At 43.8% G+C, this 16,809-nt stretch overlaps 1 protein-coding gene across 3 annotated transcripts in view; it reads right to left on the bottom strand.

Annotated features, from left to right (window-relative positions):
* The window catches only part of PCCB (propionyl-CoA carboxylase beta subunit), a 26,611-nt gene extending 9,802 nt beyond the window's left edge, over positions 1-16,809 (bottom strand). The window contains exons 1-8 of one of the 3 annotated variants that reach the window (XM_021394535.1): positions 16,612-16,808; positions 15,128-15,247; positions 12,831-12,899; positions 10,926-10,982; positions 8,128-8,241; positions 5,387-5,497; positions 4,037-4,145; positions 3,006-3,126 (exon numbers count right to left, since the gene is read on the bottom strand). In XM_021394535.1, the coding sequence (XP_021250210.1) occupies positions 3,006-3,126; positions 4,037-4,145; positions 5,387-5,497; positions 8,128-8,241; positions 10,926-10,982; positions 12,831-12,899; positions 15,128-15,247; positions 16,612-16,770 (860 nt within the window). In that variant the 5' untranslated portion in view covers positions 16,771-16,808. Of the gene's footprint in view, positions 1-3,005; positions 3,127-4,036; positions 4,146-5,386; positions 5,498-8,127; positions 8,242-10,925; positions 10,983-12,830; positions 12,900-14,064; positions 14,139-15,127; positions 15,248-16,611 lie in introns of those variants that run through there. The other 2 variants (XM_021394537.1, XM_021394536.1) reach the window with 2 other exon arrangements.

The following is a 16,809-nucleotide window of genomic DNA, read 5'->3' as shown; positions in this document are numbered from 1 at the left end:
CTGTATGCTTGTGACTGAATAAACTGGAAACCTCTCCGTACTTCCATACTTCCCTCCCCTGCCACCAAACAGGTAGAGGAGGGAGGGCATGTCCATTCACAGCTTCTTCAGGCTAAGCACTGGGTTAAAGAATCCTTCCCATGGCTCTGTGTATCTCAACAGCTCTGCACTTCACCAGCTTGACACTTAACACCCTGTTAGCAGCTCGCACTGTCTTCAATAGTTTCATTGAGGACTTACATTTGTTGGCATTAATGGGGTCTTTGGACTCATTCACAGTGGGGGGGGGGGGGGGAGTTGTTTGTCAGTTGCTATGAGTTCACCACTGTACTCTTCTATATTTTAACAATGCTATGGTTCACTACTTTTAAAACAGTACAACATAAGACTCTAGACATTCAATTTAAGACTGGAGTGCTTCATCTGCAGTTTGTCAAAATCAGGCAAAGAGCAGGAACATCAGCCCCACTGCTGCGTCTGCACTCGCATGCAGTGGAACGAACAGACACCTCCCTGCTGAGGGAGTAACAGAACTGACACGAACACTTCCAGTGTGTTTCCACAATTAAGAGAAATGCGTGCAAATATATTCATCAAATGATACAATTACATCTTAAACTGATGAAAGCAATCAAAGTAAACATGTTAACACCAAGTTACAATGGATTCTGAAACTTTTACTTTCCCATAGAGTAGGTATGAATGTGCTTTAAAATCTGCCTGTTACCTGCAGATTGTATTCTCAGATATCCCAAAGGATAAGGAAAATGGAAAAATGAAAGTACTGCTCCCATAAATTCACAGGGCTACAAGGCAGAGATGGAAATCATAACGGCATTAAAATGAACAACCACTGGCAAACAAAGACATTACCCAGAATATCTTGGGGAAAAGAAAAATCTCAAACCATCACAGTTAAAGGACATCTGGAGCTTGCTAGTAGAGCCCCTGGACTCAAAAGGCCGAGAGATCTCATTTATCAGTTTGAAATCTAATTTATCTGAAAGCATTTGTTGCTCATCATGAAAGCAGTCATCTGAGGACTGTGACAGCCCAATAAACTCTCAGCCAGGTCAATAATAGTTTTGGTTAAATACAAAAATGAGCCTGTGCAAGGCTCGCAAGAATGGCTCCACGCTTCCTTCAGAACACGTACACATTCTTCAGGCTTTGGAGGAAACAGAACTTGTTTACAGTCAGAGACACAAAAATAAATCACATCACACAAATGGGATGTACCAGACACTCTTCAAAGAGAGGGGACATCATCACCATATGAGCCACAAAAAAAAACAACTGTAACCAACAGGGGTTCCAGCTACCAAACCTGATCTCATCAGCACCACAAAGAACCTATCTGCAGAAGGAAAAAAAACAACATGGTCGGACTTAGCAATGGAGATGAAAGGATGTAACGCTTCATTTACATCATTAGTGGCAATTTCTCCCGGCATAAAAATGATCCAGTGAGAAAGAAATGAGAGGAATGGGCCGCGACTGGAGCAGCAGGAAGAACCAACTCCATCAGTTCAAAGCAGGAGTCCACTCAGATGTCAGTATGTGCAGACAAAATATCACCAATGTGAAGTATCAGGACCATAAAATTTGATAAATATTGGAGATGTCACTATACAAACAGGTAAATATAACAAAGAGATCTGTCTTCACATGTAGAAAGACAACTAAATTGAAGTTCTTAATACAAATTACTGAGCATTTATTATACTGTGATCCTCTACCTATCTGGTGCTGCATAAAACGTTGTCTCCCATAGGGAAGAACTAATCTATCTCCCGTGTGTTAGTAGCCATGGGACAACTGACAGCTCCTCACAGTCAAACATTTTAATTTCATTTCTGGAGACAAGTCTGTTTTGTAATCGGTATATCTTATAGTGGGCAGTTTATTTTTCTATCTCAGTACAATATGTTGAATGCGTAGAAAGTGCCTACCTCAGTGACAGTGCCCCATAATATCACGGATTCACTCTGGTTTGTCACTGTAAGAACGGTCTTCCAGCTTAACAAACTTGTAAGATCAACATTGTAGGAAATTTTAGGACCAGAAACTAATCAATTTGTCTGACTATTCTCTTAACAGCAGTTGGCACGTTTATTTCTCGTAACAGAGAACAATGTATTTCAGTTACCACAGCAGCGATCTGTAACACCGATCTGAAAAATAATGCTTCAAAGATGTTACAGGACAGTGAAACATAGGGAGAGGATAACTTTCCCAACACCCATGTACACTTCACGTGTACAAGAAGCTACAAGACATAAATCATACGCATCTGTAGAACTGAAAGGATGAACAAAGTTAGGAGCAGGTGCCATACAGGAGAGGGCGGTGAACTTTTAGGGGATGCGTACAGAGTGGGCTGAACTAAGGCTGCAGCTGGATCTTAGGTTAAACGGCTTTTATTCCACTTGCATTCTCTGCCTTTCCTGTTACTAGCAAGGCTGCCTACTGAACCAGCGCTGTGCTGACTCTCAGGCTGTCCCTCCATCCAAATTCCAAGATGAAATCCAGTCGCCATTTTTCCACTTTCCACTCTTGAAGTGACTCAAGTCCTTCCTTTGTTGTCAGCTACTTTATGAGCCTTCCAGACAGCTGCCTAATGCCTCCTGTACCCCATCATTCCAGCCCAACCTCTCCGTTTGGTGACCAAAGTCTACCCAACAGACACACCACTGTCAGAGCACGGCAGGATCTCCTCACTGCAGCCTACTGTGCTATCTTCTGCCTCATGGTGCTTGTCTGAAGAGCTGTGAACCTGGACAGAGATTACTTTTCCCCATGTCATGTACACGGCGTAACATTACTTTATGAAAATTCAATCTAACAGTGAGCACGTATGTTATGCATACACACATATCTAAACACTTTCCACGTTCCCACAGTGTAACAGAATTATCAGAACACATTTCTTTATACTTCTTGAACCAGAGAAGCCATGACACTCAGTGGTGAGAAAGCAGAGAGCTCAGCCAGCCTCCTCTTACCTGGGATCGTGGCATTCACAGACTGGAGCCGGATCGCGGTTGCTAAGAGGTAAATAATTAAAGAACTCTCGGAGATTAAGTAAGGCATCTATGTCATTCTCAAAGGCCCTGTGTGCCACTCCTGGAAAGAAGCAGTTGTTGAGATTATTTTGAAACATAATAAAGTGCATTTTCAAGTATGTATCCATAAAGACAAGGAAGGAACAGCAATATTTTTTAAACTTAAGCTATTAACAATCGGGAATTTTAAGCAACCAAATCTGACCAGCTAAAAATACCTAGAAGACGTGGGGCTGTATCAGCCTTCTTCCAGAGAGCTCTGGATTGTTGATTTCACATTTAAAACAGTGTAAACTGGTTTATCAGGTGCCACAGACCTAGCTGGATCCCAGCCTTGTGCAATGCAACCCAGAGTCCTTGCTGGGCTCAAGCTTTACACTGTGTGTTCTCTCACAAAGGCTGATCTGAGGGAGGAGGGAGGAGTGCACGCATGTGTTGCGTTGGTTCACATCAGTCCAGCTCACACAGTTTGAAATCTCACAGCCACTTTGAGCCTCAAGAAGACCAATGAGTCACCAAGTCTCCCCAGAGGAAAAGAAAATTAAAAAAAAATACTAGGCCAAATGGAAAGAATGTTACTACGCAAACCAGGGACTGCTAAGAATCTTTCAACCTATTCACATTTCTGGGGAAAAACAAATACAAAAACCACCACCCCAAACCTTCCTTGTGAGCTCTGCCCTCTTACAACCTTTCCACTTCCATAATCTTCTGTGGATTTGCTGCTTTCTCCTCAAAATCCCAGAACTCTGCCACACTCCCACTTTTCCTACTCTGTCTTCCGTCACTAAAGGAGTGGTAAGAGCCCCGCACATGGAAAGATCCCATGCTTCAGTAGTTTCATCCCTTTGCTTCCCCTCAGGTGCCAGCCATGACCACAAAAATCAGCATGAGGTTGACAGCAGCTACAACAGCCACGTCACTTGTGTTACAGAAAATCAGAACGTGAAGTAAAACTATCCAGCTCTCACCAGACACAGCCGTGTGCGTCTTCGCTCCCCCGAGCTGCTCTTGAGTGACATCTTCATTAGTAACAGACTTAACTACATCTGGGCCAGTGATGAACAGATAGGATGTATCCTAGGGAAGGGAATAAAGCAAAACCAGTCTGTAGAACCAGAGTCAAGCTAAGGAAAAGCTGCTATGCTGAGAGATTTTCCTCAAAATAAGAAAGCCATTTCACATTGGAAAGAATTTCCTAAGAAATCCCTGATACATTATACTAAAAATCCACAGAAAATTCTGTTAGCTATAGGTTACTCTGGAAATTTATTCTTGACTTTCCATGAAGAATAAACTGAATTCAATTTCATTTAAGTCAGCCTCAACCTGGAGGTCTACCTGTGGTTTCTGAACGTCTTTTATTTTCAGTTTCTGTACCAGTCTCTGTAGACATTATTAGCTTATGCAGAAAAATAATCCAAGACCATAATAATGAGGTAAAGACAACAGCATCAACAATGCAGCTATTTCTGAGGACAAAAAAGGAAAGCCTGGTTAGCACTAAGAGACACCTGAAGGAAGATGGATGGAAGAACTTTTTTTGCTGAGTACCCACAGAACTTGGAACAACTGGAACACAGAATGATTCTATGATTCTAAATTTAAAGTGAACAAGAAAGAATAATTCTGGCTCTACCAATATTAGCATGAAACGCGAAAAGAGTGCAAAGGGGTGAAATGTTTGTCTTACCCCACCAACAAACACTGATTTCGGATGTTATGAAATTCATTAACAAAAATCCTCCTGAAGCTCTTCACAGGCACGACCAACTCTTTTTCTACAAGCCATCTGAGACTGCCTATTTCAACACCCCCTGACTGTGCCTTGAGCAGTAACCACCACAACCTACCTGCAATCAACACCTGCCAGGAGCACAACAAACCACAAGTAGTTTATAAAATGAAGCCATGTCATGTTTCTAGAACTGGCTCATCCACTGGCTGTGCTGTCTGATCCTATGGAGTTTGTTACCTTGGCATTCCATCCAGTTCAAAAATACATTAAACACTTTTGTATTAAATGCTTCAGTCTGATTTTATTTAAAATTGAAGCTTAAACAAAACTATGCAGCTTTTCTTTCTAGAAATCATCTTGAACAAAAGTGCCTTTTAACAAAAGGTTGATCATCTCTTCATCTGTCCTACGTGCAGAACAATGGAACAGGACTATTTCAGTGCTGCTACCCATGACATTAACAGCTGGTAACATTACAATGACGTTAATGATATTCCTGCAGCATTTTCCAGGCCTTTACTGTTCCAAAGCAGGAGCCCGTCTCCAAACAAACCCAGCAAAGCAGGATCTGCTCCACCCTTACCTTCACCATGAATGTGAAGTCAGTTAAAGCAGGCGAATACACGGCTCCACCAGCACAGGGCCCCATGATGAGCGAAATCTGAGGAACCAGCCCAGAACACAGAACATTTCTCTGCAACAGAAAACACAAAGACACCCAGTTTAAAAAAAAAAAAAAAAAAACTATCTGCATCTTTGTATCTGTTCAGAGTTTCTGCAAGAATTCGCAGTGACAAACAGAAGGAGACAGCTTTATTTACTGGGAGACAAATAGTAGGACAAAATGCTTTCATGCAAATAAAAGCAAAATTATTTTGTTTCTACTGTTTGGCTTCTTTCTGTTCCCCAGCACAAAGTAGAAGCTACCAACAGGCAAGAGAAGTCACAACATCATACAAACTCTACTGTTTTAGTCACCACCTCAACCTCATACATTCTTGAGCTAAATCCTCTCTACCTGCTCAAAATAATGACAGAATTAAATTAAGTGCATTTACTTCCCAAACTTAACTGCCACCTCATTCATCTGCCCTAATTAGAGAGAAGACATCACACCTCATACTGAGAACAAACCCACTGCACAATACTGAAAGGAAATGTCTAAGCAAGGAATTAACTTCCCATGTTCTCCAAGCCACAATGAATGCGATCTTTCTGTGCATCCCTACCAGCCTGCTTTGAATGAAGAAGGTCCAGAGGGATCAGAAACTCAGTGTACAGCAGTGGTCGGCAGCAACACCAGGAATGCTGCATCTGTGTAAACCAAAGATGAGTGACTTGGAGCAGTAACTGGAGCTCAGCGATACACTTCAAGCATCAGCGAACCTATTGCTTCTGCATCCCACAACTTTCTCAAGTAGTGACACTTATTAGAAATGGAGGTCCATGCGAGGCATTTCCAAACAAGACTGCCAGCTTCTGATGGCTACATGTGGAGCCTCACATCCTGTTTTAGGCCCCAGTACAAATCTGACAAACTGGGACACATCCAGAAGATGCCCTCACAACGGCCAGGGGACTGAAGCAGTCAGCATCCGGTAAGACGGTGTGGAAATAGGGGCTGCTGAGCATGGAGAAGAGAAGCCAGAAGGAGAGCTTGCTTCTACCTGCAGCTGTGCCAAGGGACTCCTGTGAAAAAGACTGAGTCATACCCTCCTTGGAAATGCACAGTGACGGGATGAGAACCAAGCGGTATAAGTCACAGCAAGAGATAAGAGAAAAAATGTCACCGTGAGAATAGTTCAGCAAGGCTGTCCAGTCTCCGACCTTGGAGATACTCATATCATGGCTAGATGAGATGAAGCAACCTGGTTTATCTTTAAAATTGGCCCTGGTTTGAGCAAAATGTTGGTCTACAAACCCCCAGACGACTCTTCGGACCAGAATTGTTCTGTAATTCTATTCTAAAACAGTAAAGCTGATAGTTGACCACGGTCAGCCATTTATCAAGGCAAAAGAAAAACAAGATGCCACGTGGTTGTGAAAAAGAAAGAAGTGGAAGCTGGCTGAACTTTGTCCTCTGGGTTAATGGTACAAAAGTCAGATGGCATCGCACTGACTCTACAGGCTGCCAGTACGTTAAGAACCACCAACCAAAAAGCCAGAAATGCATACACAAAACTAAACCAAAAAGAAAACTGTCAGTAAGACAACTGATGTCCCTTGGAATCTTTCTGTCACACATTTTCAAGGTAGTTCTAAGAGGTGTTTATGATTACTACTTTTCCTATCATTTATAATAAATGACATTTCTCATTCCTACAGAAAGTATGATTGTGTTTGTGTTCTGTTCACTTACTTTAAAACTATGCATTTTGGTAAGCATATAAAATACTGTCAATACAGTGAAAAAAAAGATCAGTAGTGCGTGTAGAGAAAAAAAATTTTACTTTAGTCACCAAGATACTGTGTAACGTAAAACTTCCACCAGTCCCATCAGCCCTGGATGTCCTCAAGTGGTAAAATTAAGAAGTTCCATTGTATTCCAAACTGTTCTTTGCACAGAAATTTCCTATTTGCATTTTTTCCTCCTCTCATTGACCTACCAACTTGATAGAACAGCACTTGGTGCTTCTGATGCAAGTTCTCTAGTTGTCTTCAAGTACACGGTGATTGATTTACTTTGAAGTCCCTTTTTCTGCTACAGAAAAGCTTCACCACTTATCAGCCCTACGGACAGCAAATCTGATCTGTGAAATTCTTAACAGGTCTGTACTTCAGAGCAGCCACAGGGACAGCTAGTGGTGGAACACAGCCATCAGTTACCCAACAAAACACTCCAAAGCAGAGCGTGCCCACTTGTCTCAGACAAATGCATAAATATTTTGAAAGGAGTTGCACCCCAACACACACAAGCTATAACTCAGTGTGAATCAGAAAGTTATTCACTAAAATAACTAAAAAATATTTAGAATTTTCTTCTAATTAAGTAAATTGCCTACTTCTCTGTGCTCCTGACAAAGCCCACGTTATAGTGCAACTCCTACAGAGCTTTTCATCAGATCTCAGTGTTTGACAATGGTTAGCATTACCCCTGCTTACCAGATGGGTAATGGAACTAAGAAGAAAAGTAATTTCCTTAAAGCCAGGTACAGAACCAAAAGGACAGCAGGAGTCTCACAAACTGCCTTACCCACCAGGTAACACTGGATGAAATAGGACTATGATATCCCATGAGTTTACTTAGAAACCCTGCCTTAAAGAAAGACAGCCTTTCTCCCTCCCTGCAGGTGGCAAGCTGCCCGGCAACCAGCCGCTACTTACCAGAAAGATGTCTGCATAGCCCGCCAGCGACTCCACTCCTTCCTGAATGCGGGCTCCTCCCGAGTCATTCAGCCCAATCACAGGTGCTCCAACCATGGCGGCCTGATCCATGACCTGGTGATGAACACAGACACTTCCTTATTTACCTAGCTAAGCTAAAACACCAGCACAGCCCTTCCCCATCCAAAAGTGGACATCCCCTAGGAAAAAATCCATGTGACAGACTGTGAGCCGTTTATACAGCACTTAGCTTCTCCTTTTCTTGCATTAATTATCATAGTCACTAACTGCTTACCGACATACTGTATTTTGACTCACTCAGACTGGAGGCTAAAAGGCACACGTTTAAGCCCTCTCACGTCCTTTAACATTTATCTGCCTTACCAGCTGTGTATCTCCATGCCCATACCGTGCCACCAAACCCTTTGCTACAGTGACACAATCGGAGGAGTTCGGCATTTTCATAACATTACAGCACTGGTATATTAAGGTAAGATCTGCTTTAGTTCTTACATCATTTTCCTGCAGAACTACACATGGTCTATCAATCTCTATTTTGATTTTTTCCTGCCCTTGCAATCATCATATCTCATTTTAAACTTTAACTTTTTAAGATTTCTAAATCTTCAGCCCTGTCTTTCAAAGTGCTCACAACACATCAACAATAGAAAGCAGGTTTTCTATTACCTAGAAAAACAGAAAGCATATTGTCATATTCATCAATATACCCTAGCAGTACCAAAATTCCAGCCTGAACATGAATTGGTGATAACTGTCTCTGTGTAGTTCTCATCTGGCATCGTTCCTACTCGCAGTCACTGCATGTAAAACAGGGATCCTCCACACTTTGTCCCTGGATGTTCATTTAGTAGTTGAATCACCACTGTGGCAGGCATGGAGAATGACTGTGCAATTTAAATACAGTCCTGCATTTTAAAAGCATCTGTGTGGGCTGCAAATAGGCTCCATGAGCAGCCATGTTTGCTTACAGGGATGTTTCACACGGCATTATCAAATGCCCTGTTAGAAACCAGGTGACATTTATTGCCTCTTCCCAGAAAGCCTGTGATCCTACCACGGCAGGTCAGTGAAACAAGTTTACTGACACACTTTGCTATTTCCCAAGGACTTGCATACGGACTCATTATTTACTTCCAAGATTTTTCCAGATACTTCAATTCTTCACATCAATATAAACGTTTAGAGTACTCATATATTTGAGACCATACTTTTTTTTTTTTTTTTGGCAATACTAGTATTTGTGAGGAATATTCCAGGCTTTATTCTCAAAAACACTGATTTTAGTTCATCTCAGATTCCCCAGCTGTCTTGAAATACAACATCTTAGATGCCCACTAAGCATACAGGCTGTGAAGTGTTCCCCACAAGCACATTACTCTCAAGAGCCACACTAAATCTCTGCTGCTTCAGGGAAACCACAGGCATTGCATGTGGTCTGAAATTTCGTACGTACGGCTCTTCTGCAAAAGAAATAATCTGTAGCCCAGACCTACCCTGGAATTTTGCTGCAAGATGCCAAATATCCCTGCCTCTCTAACTCCAGGAAGAAAGCCCACATGTAAAACAATTACAGACAAAGAGAAAAGCCCTGTTGTGGGGCAGCAACTTCACTTCCACGTTCCATGGTATTTTACATGCCTCAATCAACTCAAAATGGTCTGCAGGAGCCAAGACCGTCTCCCAGAACAGATTTCTGCTTCCCAAAACTCAGCCCAGTAAGACCTGAAAGAAATGAAAGAGATATCGCACCACACAGCTCTCCACTGCCCAAGCTACAGCCTCACAGACTGAGCAACTGATGCATCCAGAGCCTTCAAACATCAGATCCTACCACTGGTACTGATGCCAAACACAGTACAAATAGGAAGGACTCGTGTCTTCTAGTTCTGCTACCACTTCTCCCTGCTCTTTCAGAAATACCAGGTCACAAACAAAACGGCAGAAGGCATCCCAGTACCATCACGTTACTACCCTGTCAAAAAACATTTCAAAGCTCCAATGTAAAAGGGTAATACAAACGCCTTTGCTGATATCAAGAGGTGGTAAAGCCAAGTAGTTATTACCCAGCCCAAAGTCTTTGTGTCTTCTAGTTTTATATCTCCTCACGGCATAGGAGGTTATGCCAAAAATTAGTTATTTCCAGCAGGAGAAAAAGCCTTGAGCTCCACACACCTTGATTCCAATTCCACAGTGAGAAAATTCTGGAAGTTTTCATCAGCCCATGCCACTGAATACTCGTGCGTGAAGCAGTTCTTGTCCTCCACACCCCTGGGATTTGAACACCAGCTTTTTCAGTGAGACAGGAGGGCAAATGAGGATAAACAGCTGCGCATGCCTGATAACAGAAGCTTGGTATCAAGGTGACCTCTAGGTTGTTGTTTGTCTTCAGATTGTTTACTTATTAAATTTCTTTTTATAAATACTACATTTTCACATAACATAACCTCCAAGTCATTTCAAATTCCTCCCACAGACAGTGGCTAGTTAATCTATGCTCATATTTGCATGCCTCTCTTGTCTTCTGTAACACAACAGAAACATCAACTTAAAGTGTACATTACTTAAAGCTCAAAGAGCTCCCAGAGGGTACCTGTCTACTCAGCTGTGCTCCCACACCTTACCAATGTACGGACACAGGCATTCTGAGACTGCCAGTGACATTCACCACAGCCCACTAAAGTCACTCACAAATCATTACCTCCCAAGTTATTAGCACAACAGATTGGAAAAAGGAAACTGGCAACGTTTTGTCGCTGTTTTCTATTGTGAAATATTACCTTGCAGATCTTCTGGGCATGAGCTCCAGATAAACTACCTCCAAATACAGTGAAGTCCTGCAAACAAAACAAATTCTGAGATTATGGAAAAAACCATTTCAATAACAAGCAGGCAAATGAATCCCAGTAACTGACCTTGGTGAAAGACGTGTCAAGAAAACAGTACAATCCTGCAGTGCTCTACATTTAGTGTACTGTTCCAAGGCAACATGATGCTATACAGCAGCCTACAGATCAGTCTTGGTCAATCCAACATCGTTTACAAGTAAAAAAAGATCTTTTATACATCTGCCAGTAGGACCTACATTCAAATTACAAACTCACTATGTCTCATTTGCTTGTATTATTCTTCAAACAAAGGTTCTTTTTCCACAAACATGTTACTCTTTCAGAGACGTTATCAATGCTGGAGTAGACTGGAGTAAGCCTGACAAATGCCATTATAAGCAGAGTCCCACTGCAAAGGGCAGCAGAAAGAAAATCTGCAAACGGGTAGAAATCACAAAGAGAAAACATGCCATTGTTCTGTATTCATGAGTTATGCTCCAGGAGTTTATAATTCTTTTATGGGTGCTGCAGCACCTACGCCAGCCAAAATCGACAGCTGGTGCTACCTCTGGGACTGTGCTGTGCAGTTCTGAACGAGCAACAAGCCCTGGGGCTGATCCAGAAGGGAAAAGGGATAGGGATACCTGGCACCCAGGGTCAACTTCTGCTGAGCTTCACTGATGTATTCCCTCTGAGTTTTACTCTCAAAGAAACCCTAAAAACTCTGCTGGCAGAGAACAGCATGACTAGTAGTTGAAGCAGAAAGGAACTAACATCTCAGATGGCGGCTGAATTTGGAGATGCACAAGGTCTTTCTAAAAAATAATTTTAAAAAACAGCATATGATGAAGGGACACGTTCAAACCCTTTCAATATAAGAACTGCACTCTATCTCATGTTATTTGAACAAAGCACCTGCTCAGCTCCTCTCTTACGTTCAGGCCCACATAACAAGAGTGCCCTCCCCTGGAAGAACGACATACCCAAGACAGAACAGGCACGGTGCATGCCTCAGTGCAAGCAAGATGGCAACAATCACTCCGGCCATGGTAGCAACTTGAACAAAGGCTATTTGGTAGCCTAGAACTGACAGGCAGATATCAATGACCTAAAAGCTCTTCTTTCACTGTGTTAAGACTCCATCAAGATAAATTCCACCTATGGTGTTTCCTCTAAATTATTTTTAATATAAAACATGCAATTTATCTATTTATATCACAGTCTCTTTGACTAATCAGATAGCTCAGTTCAGAGTTGCTCAGGTGCCCTTCATCATGAATTCAACTAATTGCAATTCCACTTGGTAACTCCAGTAGGCAGACCCAGATCTGCAGCTTCCAAGTGGGAAGGTGCTTCCCAGGGCTCACAATGTGCTCTACTGACACCTGCAGGACTGCCCATGGCCTCAGGAGTCCAGTCACACACACCCAACCGCAGGAATGGCCAGAGTTCTCAGTAAGGCGTTGTGCTCAGAGATTTCTCCATTAATTCATTCCTTGTTTACCAACACTGCATTTTTTGGGACTCCTCCAGTCTCTTATCATCATCACCCAATGATATCATACTGAAGTAATAACATTTGTTACTTCAAAACACTTGCACTGGTTCTGCACCCATCACTTACTTCATCTCAATCTTACCTACAACTGCATCTCTCACCCCAAAAAATGGTTTTGGAAAGGTTTCTTTTGCCTCTTCTTGTCTCAAAGTGCACAATTTCCTCCTACAGGATGTTATGCTTATCTTATGTTTACTGGCAGGTGGTAAACAGGTACTACATGGTCACACTGAAATACAGTGAATTTATTTGAAAGGGTAAGTCCATGCTATTTACATGAACAAGAAGCAGAAACATACCTGACTGAAAACATAAGCCAGTCTACCATTAATCCGTCCACGGCCAGTCACCACACTGTCTCCAGGGTACTGCATTAGAAAAAAAAAAAAATCAAAAATAATAATTATATCTCTCTCTCAAAATAGCAACTATGTCCACTAAAAAGCACTGAGTACTCAAGGTCAAGGTAAAGACTGGTGTTATGGAAGGACTGGTCTTTGTTTTTGCAGCGGAGGCTCCAGAAAGACTTGCTTCAGCACTGGAAAAGAATATCACATAATAGTTGTGATAACAGAATAATATCACCTCAAAGCTGTATATGAATGTAAAGATTTATGAATTTTGCACTTTACCCTCAAGTTTCACCACGTCTGGAGTTAAGGCAAGTCATGTCCTCAGAGACAGGATGCACATTTTATTAGAATCAGATGTTTTGAAGAGTGGACGCCAGACACAAATCTTTCTTAAGAAAGGTCATAAAATACAGCAATCCAAAACACTTTAGATTGACCTCTCCTATTTTTCACCCTGTAAATAAGGTAAAAAGATGGAAGAGGAGATACAGCATGTGAGTCCTGAAGTTTACTTATTGATGCTGTCTCACTTTTAAGTAAGCATATGGATGTTTTCCAAAACAGCAGAGGAACTGTGCTGCCATAAAGGAATTCCAAGCACGCCGATGCTTTTTGCCGCCTTGGAGGAAAAAAAACAAATAAACAAAAACCCACTCTTCTCTACTCTAAGGCCCATTTATACCCAAGGTGATCTGTTTGCAGGGAGGTCACATCTTCTGGGGACTTTTCTCAAGCTGCAAAGACAGCACCACTACCACCTCTTGGCATGCAGAAAAGCAGCAAACACCCTTCCAGCTCCAGCCATCATACTGCAAAGATGGCTCCTAACAGCCCATTCAGCGTCCTGGATGGAGTACAGGTTTCACCCTACATTTGGAAACTTCCAGGAACCTGGAGAAATTCAATGGTAAACTAATATTCCAGCTCACTGCCCACCAGTTAGGTCATCTGTTGTGAAACTGTGCTCTGTAAACACAATCCGCAGCCCACTGAAAGGTGAATTCTGAAGGATGAGGCAAAAATTAACCTGGTTGTCACTCTCAGGACTTCACTGCTCCTTTTATCTTCAGGAACAGCGCTTTGTTAACAGCACTGTGAGATGCAGCATTGTGTACTATGATGAAAGGCAACACAGGAGTTAATTCAGTTTGCTGGGGGAACACAGTAAGAAATTACTCACAGAAGAAAAGATGTTTCCTCCTATACTCATGAGTGCCATCCTTCCAGCATCAAGTCCTGTCAACAGCCTGGTCACTAGAAATGAAAAGAAGGCCTTCTGCTTTGCTGGGCTCCCACACCCCAGCTTCTCAGGGTGGAAGCCTAGTGAGCCCTCCCTCACCTACAGCAACTGGAAGGACTGCAAAACAATCAGCTAGTTTAATAACTGTGGAAACTGAAATTGCAGTCAGTGCACTCAGTGTGAGGCAGTGACATACCTGGTGCAGCTTCCTACCACATCCCAAACCAGAGTAACCTACAAGAAGGTTCATCCTCAACAGGCTCATCTGCACTAGCCACCTACACTGCCCAGCATATTCACCAGTTAATTCTGTAGGATACTGCAACAAAATACTCTCTACAGGTACTAATTCATCACCAGGTATCCATGTTACTGTGAGAGACTTCGGGGAGCCACAGATTTTTTCTTCTATATGATAAACGTCATGTACCTGGTTGGTTTAGGATATATGGCCACGTATCAAAAACTGCGTAAGTGAGGCAGATTGCAGCTTGCTAGCAAACCAGTATAACTGCTTGAACATGCAGACACATCAAGTTTTCAGGCCCTAAAGGATTTAATGACTGCAGTTTGGCAAGCGTAAGTACAGACCTGACTTATTTCAGCCTATAGTTCTAATGATATCTGTAGAGAGGCAGAAGTATCTGCATTTGTATAATATACATTATATATGCAAATATAGATGTATTTGAAGGCATAAAATGGATTTGTATTGTATGTATCTCTGACTTGACAGACAAATCTAAGACAGCATCCAAGGAAGTACTTGAAACAAACAGGTAATCTTCTAAAACAAAAAAAAAAATCAAGTTTAAACAACGTAAAAATAAACCACATAAACTGTTAAATGGAAATTACGAACAACAAAAGGAAGTTTGCAAACACTTTCCAAACCCAAAACAAAAGAAGTAAACTGTGTGCAAACAGAAGAACCTATTTTCAATCACGTGGCTGGCTAAACAGCAAAGGACAAAGAAGCAAGAGTTACATGAAACAAAAATACCTTATTCTTACTGGAGTCCATCCCAAAGTCAGAACATCTGTGTTCCACAAACATGTCATATTCATCAAAGCTGTCGGGGTCCAGCAACAGAAGAATCCGTTCTCTTGCAGTCAGCTTTCCCTGAAACGGAGCAAGCTGCAGTTACTGCAGCCATCAGGCAGCTCCGGTGCTGCCAGCCACCAGTGGATGCAGTTTAACAAAATGTTCTCTCACTGGATCCACTGTCTGCCCACTAACTGCATACCCCCAAAGCTGGAAGTAGCCAGCGATGAGCCTCCTTAAAAACAAACACAATGCAAGGAGACTCTGAAAAGAAGACTGACTACTGGAGCAGCACTTCCACAGGATAAGAGGAAACAAACAGTCTTGGAGTATTTTCAACAAGATGTAATAGCATCTCAGCTATTTTTGCTTAGGCGTTTGAATGCTGCTTTGCTGTTAAGGCCTTTATTCTATTCTTGAAAGCAGAGCCCTTCCACAGCCAAACCAGTCCTTAACAGCAGCGCGAGGCATTCTGTGATATCTGACTGTAGCAAAGGAAAAGAGAAGGGACACACACAGCCTGCAGGGAACTTCTGGCAGAGTGCTCTGCTTCGTTTTCTACTGGACACCAACTCGGCACCAGTTCAGGAAGGGCCAAGCGCGGCGCACACGGGCCAGCTCTCTACACCCTTCCTTGGTGCTAATCATGCCAAGTAAGCAGTGACTGAAACATTCATTTTTAAGCTGAGCCTTACATACAGATCAGTTATCTCAGGGATAACTGTACTGTATGTGCAGGGATCTCAGTACAAGCGTGGCTGTGTGCCGACCTGCCCGCTTTCTGGGGACTGCGCCTCAACACGGCGTTACAACTCAGCTGAGATTCCATGCGGAACCAACGGGAGAAAAAGTTCACGGAGACGAACGAATGCAGGAAAGCCCAGCGTAAGCTGTACGTTTCATCTGCATCAGACGTGGTGCATGACGCTTGAGGCCCCCAGGTGAGCAAAAACACAAGCGTGTCGGTAAGCCCGTGTCCCGCAGGGCACCCCGAACTCTTCACGCGCCGTTCTGAGCAAGACAGAATCACGAAGGTTGGGAAAGACCTCTAAGCTCAACCCCAGCCCATCCCCACTGAGCACGTCCCCCAGCGCCACACCTCCGCGCTGCTTGAGCCGCAACTCCCGTGCCCGGGCTCCGCGACCCCTGCTCCGCCCGGCCCCGCAGCCCGGCAGCCGCCTGAGCGCGCTGGGTGCTCCTCAGAGGTGCGCGCTGCAGCCCGCCGCGGGGACCAGGCTGACTTTCTTCCACCCTCGGTAACGGGCGGCGAGGGCCTCAGTGTCAGCTCAGGGAAGCCGCCCCGCGAAGGGCCGAGCGGCGAACACCAGCCCCAGCAGGGCGCTGCGGGCTCCCGGCGACTCGACGCCCGGGGCCGCTCCCTCACAGAGCCCGGCGGCGGGGGGCGGCGGACCGGGGCTCTCCTCCCGCCGCCCGCGGCTCACCCGCTTGTGCTGCGCGTCGATGCGGCTCTGGCCGCCGCCCAGCAGCGCGGCGCGGCGCTTCTCCTCGATGCGCTGAGGCACGGAGCCCCCCGACGCAGCGCGGCGCCCCAACGGGGCCCGGCACAGCGCCGCCCGCTGCAGCACGCGCAGCGCCGCCATGTCGCGAGGCGGTGGCAGCCACTGCGCCTGCGCGCGGCG

Source organism: Numida meleagris, chromosome 4 (assembly GCF_002078875.1).
Source record: "Numida meleagris isolate 19003 breed g44 Domestic line chromosome 4, NumMel1.0, whole genome shotgun sequence".
Lineage (NCBI taxonomy): Eukaryota > Metazoa > Chordata > Aves > Galliformes > Numididae > Numida > Numida meleagris.
The sequence above is the reverse complement of the archived record's forward strand: the minus strand, read 5'-3'. Positions and strand labels throughout refer to the sequence as shown.